The sequence below is a fragment of the Polypterus senegalus genome, chromosome 16, assembly GCF_016835505.1.
Source record: "Polypterus senegalus isolate Bchr_013 chromosome 16, ASM1683550v1, whole genome shotgun sequence".
NCBI classification, from domain to species: Eukaryota; Metazoa; Chordata; class Cladistia; order Polypteriformes; family Polypteridae; genus Polypterus; species Polypterus senegalus.
Window position 1 is genome coordinate 99,815,701 of NC_053169.1, and position 23,412 is coordinate 99,839,112.

The 23,412-nt window shown below is 42.8% G+C and overlaps 1 protein-coding gene across 4 annotated transcripts in view; it reads left to right on the top strand.

Moving 5' to 3' along the window:
- The window catches only part of LOC120516316 (1-phosphatidylinositol 4,5-bisphosphate phosphodiesterase beta-4), a 266,954-nt gene that overhangs the window by 236,574 nt on the left and 6,968 nt on the right, over positions 1-23,412 (top strand). For 2 of the 4 annotated variants that reach the window (XM_039737903.1, XM_039737904.1), the window contains 8 exons: positions 1,019-1,084; positions 8,710-8,825; positions 10,164-10,239; positions 11,554-11,729; positions 16,811-16,912; positions 20,096-20,153; positions 20,281-20,367; positions 20,964-21,000. In XM_039737903.1, the coding sequence (XP_039593837.1) occupies positions 1,019-1,084; positions 8,710-8,825; positions 10,164-10,239; positions 11,554-11,729; positions 16,811-16,912; positions 20,096-20,153; positions 20,281-20,367; positions 20,964-21,000 (718 nt within the window). The remainder of the gene's footprint in view (positions 1-1,018; positions 1,085-8,709; positions 8,826-10,163; positions 10,240-11,553; positions 11,730-16,810; positions 16,913-20,095; positions 20,154-20,280; positions 20,368-20,963; positions 21,001-23,412) is intronic. The other 2 variants (XM_039737905.1, XM_039737906.1) reach the window with 1 other exon arrangement.

Genomic DNA, 23,412 nt, shown 5'->3' on the forward strand with positions numbered 1-23,412 from the left:
ATTAACTATTTTTGTGCTTACAAATCTTTAAAAAATATATTTTTACATACAGTTCGTACAGTCCAGATCGGATTAATTATATTTACATACAATCCTATGGGGGAAATTACTTTGGGTCACAACCAAATCGGGTTGCGAGCAGAGTTTTGGAACGAATTACGGTCGTAAGCCGAGGTCCCACTGTACGTCTTTTAATAGCCATGACGTATCCGCACTTCGATTAGCTGTAGATTTGGAGCTCTGTCCTCGTCTCTAGACGGTCAATGTCTGACACCACACCACGTTCCCTGGTTAGATAGTTTTTGATATCATTGGTGCTTGAAGTGGGCGGAGTCTTCTCAGAGGCTCGGGGCGGAGCTAGGCATCATCTTTAGGTGGCTTTTCTATGCCGCAGGGGAAAGAGAAGATGTCATTAATGTCATTAGTCTCAGCGTAAACTCTCATCCCAGGGTGGAACTGCTTACTCCAAGAGCCAACAAGGTGGTCCCCAGGCATGCATGCATGACAATGCACAACTTCCTTGTGATTTGATATTTGTGTCAATTTCAATATTAAGCAGATGTAATTAGTTCTGACTATTACAATTGAAAAATGTACTGCTATAGATTGCCCAACTGGCATCAGTTTGCCAGAGCAGAAGTGTACCTTAATAAAAAAGATAAGCATTTGTGTGTCTCTGCATCCATGTGTCTGTCTGGTTGCTATGTCTATATCATTCCAACAGATGGTGCATTACAAGCATTTGTAGTCATGCATTTTATTACAACATACGGTTGTGGTGCACCATCTGTTGGAATGAAAAATACAATACAGTTTATAACTACACACATTACAAAATACATTCCAACAGATGGTGCTGTGCAAATGTTAATGCTGATGTCTACGTTGATTTCTTAAATTTCAACACGTCTCAGATGGGTAACGCAGCTCGTTTGTGTATTGTTGGTTGTCAAATAATAGTCAAAACCTCCACCCATGTTCTAAATAAATAGTATGGCTGTTGTCTACTCTTTTTCAGACGTATCTTAAATTACTAAAGAAACAGCAAAAAGAACTCAATTCACTGAAGAAAAAACAAACCAAGGTAAAGTATTGCTTTTTTCCTCAAAATCCATATCGGTCGGCTCACACTGTGTAATAATGGAGTTTGCAGCCCAAAGAATGGCAAGTAAAGAGATCTGAACTTGGGATTGTGTTGTCTCACAAGAATCCGTTAAAGGAAAATAACATGATAAGGAGACTCGAAAGTCAAAGAATGGGCCCAGGGTCAAAACCAGGAGACATGGAGACCAATGGCAGAACACGACTGAAAAATATGGAGTCAAAAACATTAGTGGGGATTTGAAAATCTGGGGAGAACTAAATTACGATCTTTGAATGCAGTGAAACACAGTTTATTCAGCAAGCTCGGAGTGACTTTTATGTTGTTGCCAAACTGAAGTCACAAAGAAGCACACCCCGGGAAATTCTGGGAAAGACCTCAGTGGGTACGGCAGAGAGAGAAACCGAACATAGTGACGCCCAAACGGAAAACAAAATGGCGTTGCGATTACACATAAAAAGTGATGTTACGTGATACACCCAGCCATTCGTGTCTTTCTTCACAGTAAGGTGGGTAAGACTTGGTAGGTTTATTACTAGTTTGGTCTTCTCCCGCACCTTAAGAGTAACAGAAACACACACTCAGAGATCCTATTTACACAGTTACAGACGAGTGACGTCATACTGCCACTCACTAATCTTTAATGTCCCACACAGGACCCCCTTCCACATACATGTGCACGAGTGATACGTCAAGGCTGTCGCTTCTCGGTACTCCACATAGGAACTCCACTAACAAACATAAGGATATCCCCGAGACGCACAAAGTTGGTTACACGCCGCTTATCAACCAACAGGGTCCTTACTTCTACCTCCTTTGTTCTTCTAATGGAGGTGCGACCTCTCAGCCTTGATAGCCCCGTGATTAAGAAAGCAGCAATCACCCCACACCAGGTGCCATAATTTGCGTACATCACTCAAGATAGAAAGTCAAAGTATGGTAATGTTAAAACTATGTGGTATTTGTTAAAGTGTAACAGGAATACCAGCCGAACAGTGTGGCACAGTGTTGCGCCATGAGAGCTAGTCAGGTGTGCCATGGAAATGAGGGTGTAGTACACCTAAGAGGTACAAACTCTGCAGATAGAAGAGGACAGGACCACCTGGAGAAGCTGCCGTAAAAGTAGCTCTGCGATCGCAATGCTCGAATACTTTGGACGTGTCTCCTAGCTGCTAAAGTCCATCTGCCCTGGGTATGTGGGGTCGCCAGCGAGTCTCACAGGGCCGGGCGATTGTGGGGCCTACGAGTTGCCTCTGAGGCAGACTGGGGGCAAGCAGCTGAGAAATGTGCCCAAGGTGCTCACTAAGTGCGGGGTCTGCGAATGCTGATCTTGAAGCTGCTTTTATTCAGCGGCGTCTCCGCTAGTCCCACCCGTTTTGTACATTTGAGGCTGTGTATGACAGAATGTGTTTGAGGTTAGTAAAACAGTGATGTGCCTTGGGATATTTGTATATTTACAAAAAGTGTGCCACCACAGAAATAAAGTTGGGAAACACTGCCGTAGAAGGAAAATGCGATAGGAAATTAAACAGTAGAAGTCTGGATTTGGTCTTTGAAAAGCTTACGGAAAAATCAACATCGACAATGGCAGATATTGTCCTGGGTGGCTTTTTAATTTAGCAGTCTGTGAGACGCATAAATCTGCGTTCTTCGACGTCCAAACAAAATGGCCACTCTGTTTTGTTCTGGCATGTCTTGGTCTCTTGACATCAGTTCCTATATGTCATTTTTCTATGTCCTTCTGATGAGCTGTTACTTAAGTTGAAATTCCACATAGGTGTCTGGGGACATCGCTCCCCGGCTCCTCCCTGCGTGGAGTTTGCATGTTCTCCCCATGTCTGCGCGGGTTTCCTCCCACAGTCCAGAGACATGCAGGTTAGGTGGAATGGCGATTCTAAATTGGCCCTGGTGTGTGCTTGGTGTGTGTGCCCTGCAGTGGGCTGGCACCCTGCCTGGGGTTTGTTTCCTGCCCTGTGCCCTGTGTTGGCTGGGATTGACTCCAGCAGACCCCCGTGACCCCGTAGATGGGATATAGCGGGTTGGATGATGGATGGATGTTTGGGGACATGCGACATCAGACATGTTTGATCAGCTAGTTTTTCTTGCAATGAACGACTCAGTCTTTGATTCTTTTCACACTATTTTCCATTCCCAAACTGTAATCCCGTAGCTATGCTAATTAAATTTGGCTACAACTCCCAGTAGCCCCAGCAATATTACACTATTGGTCAGATTCGGGGGGGCACAGGGATTGCTGGGAAGAAGGTTTATTAAGCAAGCTCTTTAAAATGGAGCCAAGAAGACTCAATCAGCAGCCTGCGTTTGTCTCTACACATCACACACACTATTGGATTACAGCTTCAACTACCGTGGATTTCAGCTTCTTCAGGATGTGTGTTCTGTCCTGTGCCTGTTTTACCATGCGATTTTTTCTTGGCTGGATGCGTGTTCATCTGAGGGTCACTTCCAGTCAGAGCAAATCATCAAATTGCAGCAGGGACCTGGTAGGACAAAACTTTACATTTCCTTCAGACGACTGTCCACTCTCTGTCATCATCCGCTTCTGCTAGACTGGACTGTGTTGGACTTTCTTGTTAGTGTTAATTGTTTACTGGATAGTGTACGTGAATATTTATCACCATCGGGAAACTGGGGAGGGCTTTTGCATACATGTTTTTGTGCAATATTGTTTTATTTTGTTCATTACTTGATTTATATATTCTTTATTTATTGGTACATTGAGCCACTAATCAATGTCTCCATGTGTGAGTGTGTACAGTGCATGCCAGGTCGGAGTATTCCTGGGGTCCCCATTATGAATTAAACAAATCACAGTCTTCAAGTGCTGTGAATCTTAGCATCCTCGCCACTGCTACAATCCTGTGCACATCCGTACGGTTTTCCGTCCCCTCTGCCATTAAGTTATAAACTGACTGAATCAGATGTACTAAAATTACAAATTGCTAATACTGTATATTACAAGAAGACTGTATAAGAGAGGATGCCTTCAATGTTAATTACCCCTGTAAGAGTTCTATAAATCCAGGCCATCCTGTGTTTTTTTAGCAAACTTAAAACTTCATTTAAGCAGTTGTGGGATACAGGCCGGACACAGACAGGTAGACATGATTTTAAAGCACCACAACACGTTTATTTACAGTATTTACACACACAAACCCAGTGCCGCAGCACCAATCACCCCAAAGTCCAGGCCCTTCACACAATGCCTCTTCTCCTTCTTCCTGACCACCTCCACTCCTCTCCTCCGAGCTCCGTCTCTCTTCCTCCTGACTCCAGCCATCGAATGGAGGGAGGCAACCCCTTTTATTCCCACCCGGATGAGCTCCGGGTGCCTCCCGATTAGCTTCCGCCGGCACTCCCCAGTGTGGCAGAAGTACCAGCTGCGTACCCGGAAGCACTCCGGGTGTCCCTGGCCTTCTTCCCCCCAGCACTTCTGGGTGTGGCGGAAGTGCTGAGGGCCAGGGCTCCTCAGGCATTGGGGTGCCCCCTGGTGGTGACCATGGGACCTTATAGTGTTGAGCTTCTATGCTCTGTTCCCGTGGTCCCCAAAGCCACCAGGACGGTTGCCCCTTTGTGGTCTGGAGGAGGCGCAAGCCCTCCTCAGGTCCTCCTGGTCGTCCCGGCTTGGTAGCACCCCCAGCCACTCGCCACACAGTCTGTAATTTCAAAAGAGAATAATTTTACACTCCAGGACAACACACATTTCATTTCGTGCGCTGTGCTTCGTTCTCATCAAATATTCTTACACTAAGGTCAAGATGAAGGTTGTGGAACGGCTCAATGAAAATGCCAACTTTCAAGCAGGCACATCGTGAAGCTCTGCGGGCCGCAACCAGATCCTTCTCATAGTGTAAATCATGTGTCATAAACTGATCAGCTGATTCGAGGAGCTCCGGAGGTCTACAGCTAAGACCCTTCTCAATGAACTGCTTCCCCTTAGTTAGTCCTCCACTAGGTGTCCCCACATTCTCGATTCATGTTTTTTTCAGACAGAGAGACCTGCTGGATCATTTTTATCGAGAATTATGAAGACCCCCCAAATTAAAGGGGTCTTCCCCTGTACAAGCCTAGAAAGAGGACGTGCCCTTCAGTCCCAGGATACACTTGGAATGTCTTCATTGCACTGTTGGTTAGCGGCTGCTTTCTGATTTGCGCGTCTTGTTTGCGACCTTCATCTTTATGTGGCAGTGTTGTTGTGTGCGGTCGATTATAAGGCCGAGCTGCCAAGAAAACTCCCTGCTTAGCAACAGTTTATTAGGAGTAGGAAAATTTGCATTCTGTCTGAAGACGGGGACTTGGAAACCTAAGCAATGCATTCATCTGAATTTATGTATGTATTCACTCGGAGAGTAGGTGGGCTACAATGAGTACTTTCCATTTAATTAGAACTCCGATGGAGTGAGATAGTAATTAAACCGGCTTGTCCTGATTGTGTGGCATTATCAGAAGTGCATCTGCCTTCCTTTTATGGCTCTTTATGCATTTATTTGGATTTCTGTGGCGGCAGTGCAGTGTGTTCAGGTCTGCACGGTCTCTATGTGTAGTTCTCTGTGTGCGTCTGTGTGTGTGTGTGGGTACGGGGTCGTCCCAAAAAACATGGAGCTACGGTTAATTTCTGGTAGCTGTCAGATGTTAGGGGGCTGTCCGGGGCTCGATGCCTTCCACTAATATTTAGTGAAATACTTCTCCATGGACCTGTTGCGTTTCTAAGTTTTATAAAGTTTTACTTGCATATGAGATTATGTTTCAGATTAACCTGGTGCTAAAATATGGACATTATTTAGTTAGTTAGGTCCCCCCACGCTCCTTGGCGCATCGGGCAGTGCACTCGATCAGCTGCACCGAGTTCAGCTTCATCCACTGGTAGGTTGACAGTTTTCAGGCCAACAAAAAATGTTGACCTCCAAGTTTTGCGAGGCCTGCCTGGTTTTCGTGTCCTTTTTTGGTGGCATCCAGTGCATGGCCAGCTTTGGAATGCATCTTGTGTCAGACTAAGCACCTCCTGTGTTCTCTAACAAGGCCTTCCAGTGACCACTCCATTTCCACACCTCATCATTTGTAACATTCTCTCTGTATGAGATGCCGAGTGTTCGTCGGAGGCACTGTGGCTGAAAAACACTATGCTTGTAAGCAATCCGCTTGATTGGTTTTGCTGGCATGAATGACATTGATGGACTGTGATGTCTGCTGATGACATTGTGATCTGTAGAGAGAGTAGGGAGCAGGATGAGGAGACCCTGGAGAGGTGGAGATCTGCTCTAGAGAGGAGAGGAATGAAGGTCAGTAGGACCACCTGGACAGAATACGTGTGTGAATGAGAGGGAGGTCAGTGGAGTGGTGAGGATGAGGGGAGGAGAGTTGGTGAAGGTGGATGAGTTTAAATACTTGGGATCAACAGTGCAGAGTAATGGGGAGTGTGGAAGTGAGGTGAAGAAGAGAGTGCAGGCAGGGTGGAGTGACTGGAGAAGAGCGTCAGGGGTGATTTGTGACAGACGGGTATCAGCAAGAGTGAAAGGGAAGGTCTACAGCAGGGGTGCCCAATACATCGATCACGATCGACCGGTAGATCGTGTTGCATTAAAAAAAAAATGTTTTTTAAACATTGGTCTATCATATATCCTCCCTATGGCATTTGCCACTTGATTGACATACAGGGCGGCCAGTCTGAGATCTCTTTTCTTCTAACACACACGATCAAACACGCAAGCTACTGCAAAACTCTGGCTGTGATCTAGTTAGCCTTCCAATTTATATCGACTAACGAAGGGATTTTAAAAAAAAATTGTTTGTGGAGGGTATGGGCTGGATGTGGAATTGGAAGATGAATGTCACAGTCGAAGTGCGTTTGTCTGATCTGTCAATCTATCGTTGCTATTCCAAAGACGGAAAATGTGGAAAGGCACTTTCGACTGTTCATAAAAACTATAACTGATGTCCTTTCAAAAAGCGATCTGAGAAAGAGAAAGGAGAGGGAACTGAAATCGCAGTTAATCGGACAGCCATCATTTTTCACTCAACTGAATTCAAACGCTCCTTGACTGCATTATTCAGCTTTACTTAATTATGCGAGTCAGCCTTTACCCACATGACGATTATTAAGTCCAAATATCGTAGTGACCATAAATGTATTGAATTGTTATTGTGCCCTAAAGGTTATTCAGTTATGCAAGGTACGACAACATACATTTTATGTATAAAGTATACTCAGTATATATATATATAGCTTTTTTAATGTAGGTAGATCATTTCGACCCGGTCATTTTAAAAGTAGCTCGCAAGCCAAAAAAGTGTGGTCACTCCTGGTCTACAGGACAGTATTGAGACCAGCTATGTTATATGGGCTGGAGACGATGGCACATGAGACAGAGCTGGAGGTGGCAGAGTTAAACAACAACATTTATTTCTATAGCACATTTTCATACACACAGTAGCTCAAAGTGCTTTACATAATAAAGAATAGAAAAATAAAAGACACAATAAGAAAACAAAATAAATCAACATTAATTAACATCGAATAAGAGTAAGGTCCAATGGCCAGGGGGGACAGAAAAAACAAAAAAAAAACTCCAGACGGCTGGAGAAAAAAATAAAATCTGTAGGGATTCCAGGCCACGAGACCGCCCAGTCCCCTCTGGAGACTGGAAAGATGTTAAGATTTGCATTGGGTGTGGCGAGGATGGACAGAAATAGAAATGAGGACAATAGAGGGCCAGCTCAAGTTGGGAGACAAAGTCAGAGAGGCGAGATTGTGTTGGTTTGGACATGTGCAGAGGAGAGATGAGGAGCATAATGAGCGAAGGGTACTAAGGATAGAGCAGCCAGGCAAGAGGAGAAGAGGAAGGACTAAGAGAAGGTTTATAGATTTGGTGAGAGAGGACATGCAGGTGATGGGTGTGAGAGAGCAAGATGACGAGACAGGAAGAGATGGGAGAAGATGACCGCTGTGGTGACCCCTAATGGGAGCAGCCGAAAGAAGAAGAAGCTGGCATAGATGGCATTTGGGATGAATTGTTAATACAGATGAGGCTGACCAGACGTGGTGTAAACGCCAGAACACACCAGTCGCCTTACTGATCTGACATTTCACGTCCATTTCCACATCACCGTCATTTGATATGACGCTGCCGAAGAATGTGACTTCGGCAACTTTATTGATTACATGCTTACCCGATGGTTATTTGCACCCTGGTTGTACGGTTAACCCGTATAACCTTAGACTTATCCGAGCTGATGATTAAGCTGACTCGTCCTCATAGTTCGTGGTAGTAAATATGATGACATTTTTTACAATGGATTGGCATCCTCTAAAGGTTTTGTTCCTGCCTGGTGCCCATGTACTTTGTAGTGATGGGTGAGAATAAAAAAATCTCATGGTTTCCTGTAGAACTGAAAAGTTCCCATAAACTCCATAATAAACCATAATGACTGGAGAGGAGGATTTGAATCCAGGACATTGGTTCCTAGCAATCCATGTGTAGTATATTTTTTGTTTGTTTTTTGATTTATTATGAAACTACCAGCTCATCTTGTAAAGTCTGTATGATACGAAATGAATAACTGATCAAAGATATGATTTTATTTTTCAGGATCTCAGTTCCATGCAGAAGTCACACTGCACGCATGTAGACAAGCTCGTCGCCCAACACGATAAAGAAAAGCTTTATTACGAGAAGCTGCTTGAAAAGGCAATCAAGAAAAAGGGGTAAATGACTTGTTCAAAGACGCTGACCACACCTGGGAGGTGGAGGCCATTGGAGAATTTCTCACATAAGTTTACTTGAACATTTACTTCTTTGCTTAGTAGTCGCTTTTTGTCCAAAGGAGGTCAACATAATTGAGTAACGTCAGCCTGTTTTTGAGCAAGTGTAGTAGTGAATAGCTATAAAGCTAACATACCAAAATAATGAGCAGTTAACAATATGACAGAAGACATCCACAAAGCAAACAAAGTTCCATAACAATCTGATGGATGTTCACAGCACAGTAGGGTTTTCAATGGCAGCTTTGATGGAAGTGGGCTCCTCATTTTATCAACTAGCTACAAATGAAATGAGGCTTAAGAAATGTGCATATTGTAGAGCCGGGGTGCCCAACTCTGGTCCTGGAGGGCTGCAGGTTTTCATTCCAACCCTTTTCTTAATTAGTGATCTGTTTTTGCTGCTAATTAACTTCTTTTGAATTCATTTTAATTGACTTGGTTTTTAAGAAATGTTCCCCTGAATTTCTTCATCGTTCCTCTTTCTTGCTTCATTTCTTTCCTTAAATGGCACCCAAACAAAAGTGAAATGTGCAGTGAGGGAGCCAACAAAAGACCAACTAAGTTAGGGCCTCAAACTCCAACCAATTTCACTCCAACCAGTTGCTTAATGGGCAGAGTGGTGGCTCTGAGGCTACGGATCTGCGCTGGCATCCCGAAGGTTGCCGGTTCGAATCCCCGTCACTGCCAAAAGAGATGCTACTCTGCTGGGCCCTTAACCTTTAATTGCTCCCGGGCGCTGTACAATGACTGACCCTGCGTTCTGATCCCAAGGGGTATGTGACAAATAAAAAAAGAGTTATGAATTATTAATTATACCGAGGCGCTGAGTCTCGTCGGTAATTAAACTCGTTCTTTAATTCCATGGCTTGTCGCTGCTCTCCTTGTGCAATAGCGGACATGTCCGAAATTGTGGATTTTCTCTTTTCTAAGAGCAGATCAGCATTCCTGAGACCTTCACCTTTCTTTATTTTCAGATATTGCATGATGGACGCAGTTTGCTGGTCCTGTTTTGGCTCATTTTGTATCTCATTATTGTTTGGCTGTTAATTAAGGAAAAAGAAACAATTGAGAGGTCTGAGTCTTCAAGAGCAAATCAAACAAAGTGAATGTAAAAGGAGTTAATTAGCAGCTAAAATGGGTCACTAATTAAGAAAAGGGTGAGAATGAAAACCCTGCAGCCACTGCGGCCCTCCAGGACGGGAGTTGGGCACCCCTTTTGTAAAGCATTCGGTGTACGCCAGTGTTCTCCACAAGCACAATTGTGTTTGTTTATTTTTTTAGAGAAATCAACTGCCTGGAAATGAAGAAGGAAACGGAAGCCAAAATCCAAAAACTGTCCTCAGAGCATAAAATAAAGGTAATTCAATCAGTAAAAACCATGCTTATGGAGCTTAGTTATTCCAATGAACAGTTTACCCCGTTCACATAACACTAGCTGGGGTACCTGGCACTGCCATGGGCAGAATAAACTGCAGGTGGTGTCACTAAATCAGTTCCCTATGGGGTAAAATTTTGCCCCCAAACCAAACTTTCACTGACCAAATGGATCTGTGCTAAGTCTCGTAAACAACAACAACGACAACAACATTTATGTCTTTAGCATGTTTTTCATACCAGGGATGGAGCTCAAAGTGCCGTACAAGATGCCAAAGAAGGCACGGCATGCAACGAAAAACAAATGAAAATGAGATAAAAATAAGAATGCATAAATAGTCTGCAAAAAAATGAATAATGCACAATTACATAAGATTGATATTTAATTAAAAGAAATGGAGTCCTGTAGCGGGGCGAATGATGAGGCAGGGCAAATTCTGAATGATTAGGGTGCCAACCGGGCAAAATAAAACATTAAAACAAAACACTTGCACGATGATGCTGTGTCGTCGAGACAGTTCCCCTGTTACAATGGTCAGTTCAACAAGACACACACACACACACACACTCTTTCTCTCTCTTTAGCGTTATCAGGTCCAAATGAGACACCACCTTCTGGGAATGTCTCCCTCTTATACTGAGTGGATCGGAAGGGGTGAGGCTTCCTTGACTTCATTGCCTTCAAGGTGTGGTTTCTAAAGGCTGTGAGGGGCAAGAAGCAGACAAGACCATTAGTGACAGCACCCCCTCTCATCCTGGGGTGGTACCACATAGCTTAGGTGAGCCCAGTACTGATGCCTTAATATTGGTATCAGTTATTCATGGAAACATCGGCCTCAAATACCAAAATCCATCACCTTCGTTGTTCACTACTTTCACAAAATGTTTCATCAGTCCAAATTTTATATGAAGAGCAGACAAAAATATCTGTTGACTCGACAAGAAGTTTATGCATGCTGCTTTTCTGCGTATGGAGCGGCCAGTTCTTTTTCATGTAATGAGACTGTTTAGCTCGGGTGTCACTTTAGCAGACCTTGTATAAAAGCTGCAGAGCCACGGCTTTGAGATCACTGCAGATGTTCCATTTATACTTATTGTATGATTTATGTATACGTATAATATGAGAGGAAATCATAAAAATAGGTGATTGTAAAAAAAAAAAAAAGGTACATGTTAAGAAAATTCAAAGACAATTCTGATCAGCAGGACAAAATCCATAAGATACACCCAAAAGTGTTCAGGAAACCAAATCTTTGTTTTCCAATGTTATCAGATTCTTGATTCCTTTTTTTTACAGGTAAAAGACATTGTTGCTCAACAGACAAAGGAATGGACAGACATGCTCAACACACACAGCAAAGAGGAACAGGAACTGAGGGAACCGCATTTGGCGCAGCAGTGGGAGCACCTCAGGAAACTCTTAGTGGCCGCACAAGAACAGCAGACCCAGCAACTCAAGCTCATCCATGACAGGTGAGTCAAATATTAGACAGCAGCCGGTATTCCTTTTAGTTAACACAGGTAAGCAGGTGCAACATAAAAGACATTACATTAATAGATAGATAGATAGATAGATAGATAGATAGATAGATAGATAGATAGATAGATAGATAGATAGATAGATAGATAGATAGATAGATAGCGTAGTTGGCAGGAATAGATAGATTTATTTTAATTTAGTGTAGTAGGCAGGATTAGATAGATAGATAGATAGATAGACAGATAGATAGATAGATAGATAGATAGATAGATAGATAGATAGATAGATAGATAGATAGATAGATTTTTACAGAGACCAGTGTGAAGTCAAAGTTCTTAAAATATTAAAAGTCTTTGGATTTTAAATCAAAAGTTCATGTATGACAGGACGCCACAGTAATATGTTGGCTGTCACCTGTTGTGGATTAGGAGTCCCAACCATTAATGAATTCCAGACATTTCCAGTAGTGCCCACTAGAGGGCGATCATCACTCTTCAGCCCAGTTAGTAATAAGGGCAAGCAGCAGACCTTTATAAAATAAAATGTTAAATCTTCACAAAAATGATTCCACACACAGTAAAGCTCTGTGGAGCACCAAAGGCACAGGAATTGCCTGAAGCAATAAGGTAATCCAAAGCAAAAAAGTCCAAATACAGAAACTGAGAGAATGATCAGCAAGCAGAATGAAGGCCAGTGAATCCAAAGAATCATAAATCCTACAAATTTCACAAAAGCACAAGAACTCAACATTCTTGAGCGGATTTGAAATGAACCACTAAGAACTGTGGGAAACCCTCCAGATTTACAGGGTGGAAGGAAGTCCTTAGTGGTGATTGGCATGTGGCCCCGCCTCTTGGTGGACCACACATAAAACACATGGGACATAACACAGGCAGCTTGCACAGTTTATAAAAATCAAAAACGCAGAATAATGCACATAAACAACAAAAGGAATATTAACATAGTCAGCATGAATCAAAATTGATCAAAAGAGACATGAAACATGAATTTTAGGAAAAATCCTGGCTAAGACGTGAGAGCAACAACAAGGGTTAAATTCACTGTGAGTCAGAACACTGACATTCAGACTACAGCGGCCTTTTTAGGACTTTCAAAGGAAACGTGGCAGGAGGGTGAAAAGCCTTAAAAACGAGGACGTAAAAATTGGAAATTGTCTCAAGGGAAGATTGAGTAGGAAAACAAATATGGGAAATTAACAAAGCGAGTACAGGAATGGGACTGACTGCAAGCCTAGGAAGAGGCGAGAATGCGCGGTAAGTGCTGGGACAAGGGCTAGCGTCTGTGTGAAGTAAACAAATAAATCAATAAGCTTGTGATGAGACCCTTTCATGTCTTTGAATCGCTGATAAAGGACACCTGCCCAAAGGTCACCGTGGTCCTGGCTGACTCTGACATGCTGCCTCAAGCACTCAGTCACACCATCTTTGGTCTTTTTTTTCCAATTCTCTCGACTGTCGTTTTCAATCTTTGTTTGTCTCTTGAGTCTCCCTTTGATGAGCAAGATCTTTATTACTGGCGAAATCAACAGGTCAAAGTGATTAGAGGAGAAAGTCACAAGCGCCCTTAAAGGCTATCACAGTCTGATACAAGGCGACACATTTCATTATGGTTTCCTGAAATCCCAGTCCATTTTGGAATTCAAGTAAACATGAAGTCCGTTGTGCAGGTTGATGATGGGTTGGTAGAGCTATAAACCTGAAGGGAGGTATCGACTCGTCTCTATTTTATTCACTTGACATGGAGATTGTCGTTCTATCCATAGGCTGAGCAGATCTGAACAGACCCCTCCATCCTTAAGAACTGCAGTATCCTGAAAACTCCCAGGCCATCTAAGACCCTTGGCCATCATGATTCATCAAGCAATGCTTCGTATTTAGCCAGAATGCTCCTACGATAAGGTTGGCAAAAGATGGTGACAGAAAGAGAGGGAAAAAGTAGACAGTTTTGTAGACGCCTCTCCCAAAGTGAGCCACCTGTCTCAAATTCTGTGCTCAGGCTTTGAATTCCCCAACCATTTCAGGTCACACATCCAACTCTGATGTCCATCAACCTTGTGAGACAGAGAGAGAGAGAGAGAGAGAGATCATTCGAGGAGCATCATCAGAAGACGCCCAAATCATTTCAGCCGTGTCGTGATCTGCTAATCAATACAGGGATTCCATTACTCAATCACTTTTTGAGCCTCCTGGGTAGCTGTGATTGTACCTTTGGTGCTTGATGATCCGATTTTTGTCCTAAACCCGCAAGTAGAATATCTTGATGCAGAAAAAAAACAAAGCAAAGGAGAATCAAAACTCTACCTCGTTAAAGCAGAAACATCAAAACTTCTATTTAGGAATACATAAACGTTGGCCTCCACTAAGCTTAACCAAAGTTGAGACATTTATAAGGAACTGTAAAAAAAATGGTCAGAAGTTAAATCACAACTTAGCGGCTTAAAAAAGAAAAAAAACATTCTGGTGAAATGTACCACATCTGCAAATCATAAGGATTTAAGTAGTAACAAGAAAAGCAAAATAAAGATCCTAAAACAATGGCAGGTTCTAATGCTACCCCTAAGAAAGAAGCTTAGTAGTGGAGGCCTCAGGGTCGAGTCCGCAAGGGCTTGCTTGACTCACCTGGCAGGACACGTTCTGAGGAAATCTCTGACAATCCCAATGTAGAAGACGCTAAAGGCTGCGAAATTTAACAAAGTAAAAACGAGGAGCAGAAGAACGCAGTATGGACCCTGCAAAAAGAAAACACCTTGACACGACCAGATGATTTGGGGCAGCCTCCCCGTATACTTAAAGTACAGTCGATTCCTGTTAATCGGACCACATCGGGACGCGATCATTTTGGTCCTAATAACCGGCTGGTCCAATTACACGAACATGCCCTATACATGTGCAACCAAGACAGGACGTGCTATAAGTAACATATTAAAATGTCATTATGACTTTTATTGTGCTGCACAAGCGTATGGCGAACGTACAAACAAGAACTACGTACATGTACGGTTGCTTACAACTTTGTTTATTGAAAAAGAAATCTACAAATTCTTCGAAACGATCTACACGACACTCAGCATGTGAAGCACAATTAAAAATGTTACATTATCAAATTCCAGTCAACGTTTGAAGAACTTGTCTAGTGTGATCTGACGCATTCTGTTGACGCACTGCACTTGTTTACGCTCGACTTCATGTCACGGGCTACTGGGCGATCCATTTTAGGAAAGAAAGGGCAGGCAGGCATGTTCACCCCCACTGGTTTGCACTTGGTACAAATTTTCCGACTTCCTGACCTTTGATAAAAGCATAAATTCTGCTGGGGAGCCCAGGGATCCTCCCGATGTTGCTAACCCGCTTTACATCCGCTTTCCGCGGGCGACTTGTGGCTTCTTTTTCTTATTCTCTGTCACGTTCTTTGGTCCGATTAAACGGAATTATGGTCCAAATAAGCGGACAATATTAGGCTTATGTAATATGATCTGTTTCGGTTCTTTAAGATTCGGTCCGAATAAGCGGCTGGTCTGATTAACCGGTGGTCCAATTAACCGGATTAAGTGGCAAAATATAAATTGAGGTCTTTACAGACAACAGTCCAATACGTAACTGGCTAACAGTGGGACTGTGTCGGCTTTTAAGGTCGGTCAGGGGACGTGACATCATTGGACAAGGAGCTGGAAGTGACTTTATCAGGCCCAGAACTGGATGTGATGTCATCAGGCCCAGAACCGGAAGTGACGTCATCAGGCCCAGGGAGAATTTCCCGGTTTTCTTCTGCACTGATAACAGAGTAAGGATTATTGTACTCTGCCACCCCTTGGCCTGGCATGGAATTACCTTTGTTTGAGCCCTTTAGCTCCCTGCCATGCGCACGTGGGTGACAACCCCTACTAGTGAACTGATGTCACTCCATTCAGTGTGGCTGACCAAAGTTTAAAAAGTCCTCCGGTGCTAAAACACACTCAATGAAAGCACCAGGGACCAATAATTTGATTAAAGCGTGGACTGCTAAATACGAGTGAAATCCCGATAAGCAGATCTGCGGATGGAGGCCTCCTACCAGTTATCTTGTAAACCACCTTCTGGGCCACCATACCAAATATGAGCATATTAGAGGAAACTGGGCATCTGCAATGAGATTGGAAAATCAGCATGGCATCGCAGAACAGAATATTTCACTTTCAGTTAGTTTTTCCTTATTAGCCGTATTTTGGATGACATTATTTAAAAAAAAATAATTTACTTATGTCGAACCACAAGCATCTGAAGATCTCTCCCGGATTAGCATGTCCCCAACTATGAACTTCAAAGGGAAACGGTGGCATTTGATAGCAAGGAATGGTGCAAAATCTAAGTCGTTCGACCCAGCAGCTGCCTTGCTCAAACAATTTTCTGTCCCATGTGCCAACTACAAGGCAATTCAAATGAATTTTGTTTTTTTAGAGAAAATATTTTTTTTTATTGGGGGTTTTGATCAACAACAGAATGTACTTAATTAGTATATTAAAATCCCACACTGACTTGACATCAGCGTCAGGAACACATGTAGGCTTTGTCACTGTGGCAGTCAATGTTATAAGAGCCTCAGCTCTTCTTAATGGAATAAGAGAAAACACCGAATAGCAGAATAAACTGCAGACTGGCCGAAGTAATGATCAGCAATTACAAAAGAATTAGCGGGAACTAAAGCTACAAAAGAACAATTCAGAACAAGAGACAAAAACAAAATACAAAAAAAAAAAACAAATCTCAGGGACTTCATTAAATGAATTAAAGAGCAGCTTGATGATGGCAGCCTGGTTAGCTTGTCCTCCCTGTGCCCCTGTGACTGATCAGCTCCTAATCTGTCAGACTGTACCCGGCTTGCTGCCCGCACCTTCAATAGAAACAGATCAATACACAAATTCATAGTTTCTGCTTTCTAAATTTAACGGCCGATTTTTGTACACCCTTCTTAAAATTCAACTTGACTTATAGACGGCTTCTAGGGGACACATTTAAAGCTTGTAGTTTTCATTTTTCTCTTTATTTTATTTGTTTTTTTTTTTTGTGTCATATAAAAGGCAGAGCAAAGAGATGCGGGCAAATCAGGCCAAGAGTTCCATGGAGAACGGCAAAGCGATCAGCCATGATAAATCGATCAAAAATAAAGCGGAAAGGGAAAGGTAAGTTACAGTGCGTGCTCCGTCATTACATTAGATTAGAGGAACTTTATTAATCCCTGGGGGCTCAGATCTTGATGTCTGGGGGAGCGGCGCACTTTCTAGTGAATGCAGTTGTGCTGTGAGGGGCGTTTCTTAGAGTGTGGCAGCGGCCATTGCTGGTTTACTGCAAACATTTGGGAATATTCCGAAACAAAGGCAATAAGGTTGGGCAACACTTTACACACACACACACACATTTAAATATATATTTATAGAACATATATACAGTATATGTATGTAATTTATATGTAATATTGTAATACAGTATCTGCCAAATAATACAAAGGGCACACGACACACACTTCGCCCTTATTGGGGCTCATCAACTGTACTCACTTTTGCATCCCCTTAATGGAATTGAACCTTGGATGTCAACGGCTGAGGCAAAGCCTCTGATGTTACGCCACGGTGGCTGGTTCGCTTATTTGGCGGGGTGAAGATCAGAGTATTACATTCTTTTTTAAGTCTGAATCGCAACTGAGAGGACGTGGAGGATGTTTGCTGACTGGCTGACCAACCACAGGTGTTACCTGGTAGGTAACCACCTAATAATCAGATTGTGATTCAGACTTAAAAATGAACATACATGTATTATAGAATATATAAGTATATTGTAAGAAGACGCTATATAGTGCCTGACATTACACAGATTGACATGGAGGCACGGGTAAAATAAAACAAACTATTTTTTTTTCTTCAGCTGAATGGCACGTCTTCCCCGTAATCCCTCCAGTCACAATACAGACCCCAACACAGTACCGTTCACCAAGCACTCTTCTTCTCCTCTTTTCCACCACCACTCTTCCTCAGCAAGCCCGACTCTGGCCCCTGAGTGGTGGTCACTGGCTCCCTTTTATTGGGTACCTGGAAGTGCTCCTGGTGCTTGATTGGCGAAACCAGTGCCCAAAAGGGCCCAGCAGCTCCTGCTGCAGCACCCCCTGGTGGGACCTGCAGAACCTCACAGAGCTGCACTCCAACCGCCATGAAGTCCGAGGCACCGCTGCAACCCAGGGAGGATGCCCTCTAGTGTCCGGGAGAGATACTGGGCTTCCCACCCTTGTCCCCCTGGCAGATGTGGTGAAGGGGCGCTCCAGTCATCCGTCACAATATATAGTAATAAAGACATAGATTCAGTAACAAAATGTTGTTAAGTCAGCCGCTAACTCCAAATAATTACAGAAAAAGCCAACCAAGTACAAAACACAAGGGTGAAAAAAGGTTCCAGTAAGCAGACACAAAGTTAATCAAAGAAAAGGGAGCATATAGTGAACAGTCTGATCTCCTCTTCCTATCTGAACACCACCTGGTCGTCTGGGATTTTTATACTGGGATCCAGGAAGAGGTAGGGTTGGATGGAGAGAGCAAAAGTGACATGAGGGCTTCTCGGGTCATTGTGGACAGAGAAGAACATATTGATGTTGGCACCCCTCTTGTCTCAGGGTGAATTAATTACCTTTACAGAACCTTGAAGGTGACTCTTTAAGTGCTCATGCCCAATATATATATATATATATATATATATATATATATATATATATATATATATATATATATATATATATATATATATATATATATATATATATATATATATATATATATATATATATATATATATATATATATAGTGACGCACGAGTCCCTATCTTGCACCCCAAAACATGAGGCTGAGTCTCAGTACTTTAGCAAAACCAACTTTATTCAGCTTGAAACAGGAGCAGCACGGTTATCTACCACTCTCCTATACACAGACACAGCACTCGGGCAGAGTTGTGGCCAGGTTAGTGGCCAAGTAATCCTGTGCCCTGCATTTATAAGGTTCCTTGCATCACCCATCGATGGCAGGCACTTATACCGCAACTGCAATCGACTCAGATCTGCTTTTGCTGCGAGCCGCTTCTGTGTTGGAAGCATGCGGTTGCCCCAGTAACTGGTAAACTGTCTTCCATAGATGCAGTGATCGCGCTACGGGACGGTCTTCGGCGTGTCGTCCAATTGGTGGGAGTCCCAAACATGTTACAAATCTTACTCTATTTATACAATACAGTAAATGATGGTATATTAGGCAGACCAGATGTCCTAATTTTTCCTGAACAGTCCAAGTTTTATGTATTGCATCCCATTTTAGGCATCGTGTCCTGGAATTTAACAAAATGTCCAGGTTTTCCAAGCTTTAGCTGGCTTAAATGTGAAAGGGGGTAACCCAGCTCTTCAGTTTAATGTACATTTTTACAAGACGCGTTCAATTCCATAAGGGTTCAAACTACCCCAGCTTTGATTTAATCTTTGACTACCACGTTCACTGGATTAATGAGTTGTACCCTATTTTAGAACCATGAAAATCTGGTCAGCCTAATATTTATATATATACTGTATATATATATATATATATATATATATATATAGACCCTGTAGTTAGGCTATTGCGGGTTGAATAATGGATGGATGGAAGGATATATTTACTGTAAACGAGCAAAGACACAATTCATGACCCAATTCATGCAACGTTTGTCCCGACTGAACAAAACAAGTATTCAAGGGTGCAAAACAGAAAACATTAAGGAAAGAATAACGCCTTCTTGGCTTCAACAGGTCAGGGGCTCGGTAGAGCAAGTCTTGACTTTGGAGCTCCGTTCTCAGGCTGCCTAAGGTCCAATTGAGACGCCTCCTTCCAGGGACGTCCAGGACTTGTAGGGCTCTGATTGGAAAGGATGAAGTTGGTTGCCCTGATTGGGCATCTTCTCAGCACTGTGGATAAGAGACGAGGTGATACCGTTCACAACAGCACCCGCTCTCGCCCCAGCAGGGATATTACCTACCTCTGATGAGTCCAGATGGTGATCCTCTGATGCACATGCGTGACTGTATTTATATACTGTACTGTGTTTTAATGGTAATATATGTGATAATTTCTGTGCAAAGCTGCATTCTCTGGAATGTGTTATTTAAATAGTTAATAATAAGAGAAACAATAGTAATTATTATTAATATTATTATTATTATTACTATCTGTTATAATAAGTGTTTATTGTATCTTCAGCCTTGTGTAATATGTTGCCTAAATGCACAGAACGAAGTTCATAATTGCTTTTCATAAAAAGTGATCTTAGGAAACTTCAGCTTCCTCTCTTTTGTCATTTACAGGAGAGTCAGGGAATTGAATAGCAGCAATACTAAGAAGTTCCTGGAGGAACGGAAAAGGGTAAGTGCATCCATGGAGGATCCTAGGGAATTTTCTAAATTAGCATGACAAAACTTTGAGAAAGACGGCAGATCGGTTAATGTCCACCCTCCTGTAAATTTCCTCAACTTGGTGTTCTTTACCTCAGCTGGCCATGAAGCAATCCAAAGAAATGGAGCAACTTAAAAAGTCTCAACAGGAGCAACTTGAAAGTCTCGAGAAGCAAAACGAGCAGGTGGGATTCATTTCTTATTTATATGGAAATCCTAGAGCAGCTTTTCCGAGTGTCCTTTAGTATTTTTTTCTTTAAACAATATAACCTTGTTAGCGGGAGACGGGGTTTGGGTGATACAGTAGAGGAGGACTTCACCATCATCCATCCATCCATCCATCATCCAACCCATTGTATCCTAACTACAGGGTCACAGGGGTCTGATGGAGCCAATCCCAGCCAACACAGGGTGCAAGGCGGGAAACAAACCCCGGGTAGGGCACCAGCCCACCGCAGGGCACACACACACACACACACACACACTTGGTACAATTTAGGATTGCCAATTCACCTAACCTGCATGTATTTGGACTGTGGGAAGGAACCCACGCAGACACGGGGAGAACATGCAAACTCCACGCAGGGAGGACCCGGGAAGCAAACCCAGGCACAAGGTGCTACCACTGCGCCACCGTGCCGCCACTTTACCATCATGTGTATCCATTTTGTATTATTTTTGCCTTTTTTCATTGATCGTTTTGTGTATATGCATTTTATCATTGGCTTATAATGTTTGTTTTCTTTTAATTTCATTGATTTTAATGTGTTTTTCTGTACAGCTTTTGAATTCACCTCATGCAGTGTCACACAATCAAGGTAGGCCTTGTCATTCCTAACCATTATGCCATCCGCTTCCTTTCTGTCACCCTGTGCTTGAACAAAAATTCAAAAGAGAGATAAGACAATCAACTGAGAAGGATGTTAATGAATTATTAAGCAAGATGTCTCTTAAAGGATGTCATAATTTAACACAGAATCCTTGAACCTGCTTGATCTAATGTGTCGTTTATGGGGCCTATCCTGGCAGCATCGGGCACAAGTAGGAAGCCAACTCTGGGCAGGATGCCAGTGCATCTCAGGATCCACTTATTTGACTCCAATATGTGTATCTCAGGTAAATTAATGGAAGGAATTGTTAAGAAAAAGACTGAGCAACACACGGCAAGAACAGGTGTTTTAATAAATAGTCAGCATGGGTCCAGACGAGGGAGGTCATGTTTTACAAACATGCTGGAATTCTATGAGGAAGCAACAAAAGGATGAAACCAGAGTGGAGCATCTGATATCATTAATCTGGAGTTTCAGAAAGCATTTCATAAGGTGCCACCTGAGAGGTGGGCATCAAACTAAAAGAAGTGGGATTTCAGGGTGTGGTGTGTAGATGGGTGTAGAATTGGCACAGACACAGGTGGCAGATGGTGATGGGATGAGAAACCTCATCAGAACTGGGTGAAGTTAAGAGTGGTGACCAGCAGGGGTCAGTGCTGGGGTCGCTGCTATTTTTTAATAAATATAAATGATTTGGGTCGGACTATAAATAACAGGCTGGTTAAGTCTGCAGATGATACCAAGATAGGTGGATTGGCAGATAATTGAGAATCTGTTGAATCATCACAAAGGGACTTGGACAGCAGACAAGCTTGGGCAGATGAAATTTAATGTCAGTGATTGTAAAGTATTACACAGAGGAGCTAAAAATGTGACGATTGAGTACACAATGTGAGGTCTGCAAATTGAAAGTCCACCTTATGAAATGGATTTAGGTGTCATAGTGGACACTGCACTATCAACTGCCAGAAGCCATTAAGAAGGCTCACAGAATGTGCTTTGGTGTGTGGAGTACAAGTCATGGGAGATTCTGCTCAAGTTTTACAACGCACTGGTGAGGCTTCATCTGGAGTTCTGGGTGCAGTTTTGGGCCCACCAGACATAGCAGCACAAGAAAAGGTCCAGAGAAGAGCAACTAGGCTGAGTCCAGGGCTACAGGGGATGAGTTATGAGGAAAGATTTAAAGAACTGAGCCTTTACAGGAGATGAAGAGGAGACCTGAAGTGTGTGAAATTATGAATGGAATTAGTGCAGTGGATTGAGACGGTGACTTTACAGTGAGTTCAACAAGAACATGGGGACACAGCTGGAAACTTGTGAAGGGGAAATTTTGTGCAAACATTAGGACGTTGCTGTTTACACATAGAAACATGGAATAAGTGACCAAGTAGTGTGGTAGACAGTAGGGACCAATCAATGCTCTCCAAAATAACATCAAATTAAGTCAATAGGACTGATGAGCTTTGTTGGGAAGATCAGCGTGTTCTTTTCTGGATTGTTCTAATGTTCTAAAAAAAAAAAAAAACACCAGGCCAGTATAAACTTACCAGTTAATGTAATCTGGAAATTTTTGAGGAAATTTGCACAGACTCATAAAATAGAGAAAAACTCCACACAGATAAAAACCAGGAATTAGACCACTGAATTCAAGAATTAGTAGAAATCATGCGTCGTCAGCCTGTGATTCTCCAGATCTGCAGAGAGAAGCAGTGCCAACCCTGCAACTCAGGGTGAAGTTGCGAGTCAACAAGTCCTGAAGTTCCATATATATGTATGTGTGGGAAGCAAAGGTGTGTACACCTGATGAGCCCAAATTAGGGGAAAACACATGCCAAGTTTACTTTGTATTATTTGGCAGGTACTGCATCATATATACACATATAGGGATCATGGGGACTTCCCCCTGGTGGTTTGAGTCCTACTATGCATCCCAGCAAGGAGGATGTCAGGGAAACACCAGTTAAGCACATGGGTGCCCAAAGAAGTGGTGCTGGGCATTCCTCCTCTTCTTTCTATACATCTCCCCACTAGGCCCTACCGTCCAGTCCCATGGTCTTTCCTATCAGTGCTTTGCTGATGATACTCAGCCCTCCAGAGAACCACATGGTCTCCACTAGAATTTCTGCATGTCTCATCGTCATTACAACCTGAATAAAGGAAAACCTTCTGCAGCTCAACCTTGTAAAGACTGACCTTCCTGTTGTCCCATCTCGTCCGTCCTCTTCAGCACCCCATCTCTGTTCAGCTCGGCTATCACCATACCCAGCCCCAAAAAGGGGTGATGATTGATGGCCAGCTGTCCTTTACTTACCAATGTCACAATGGTCCCTCGGTCTTGAAGATCTCCCCTATATAACACTGTACCTGATAGAATATGCAGCACAACTCCTGGTCCAGACT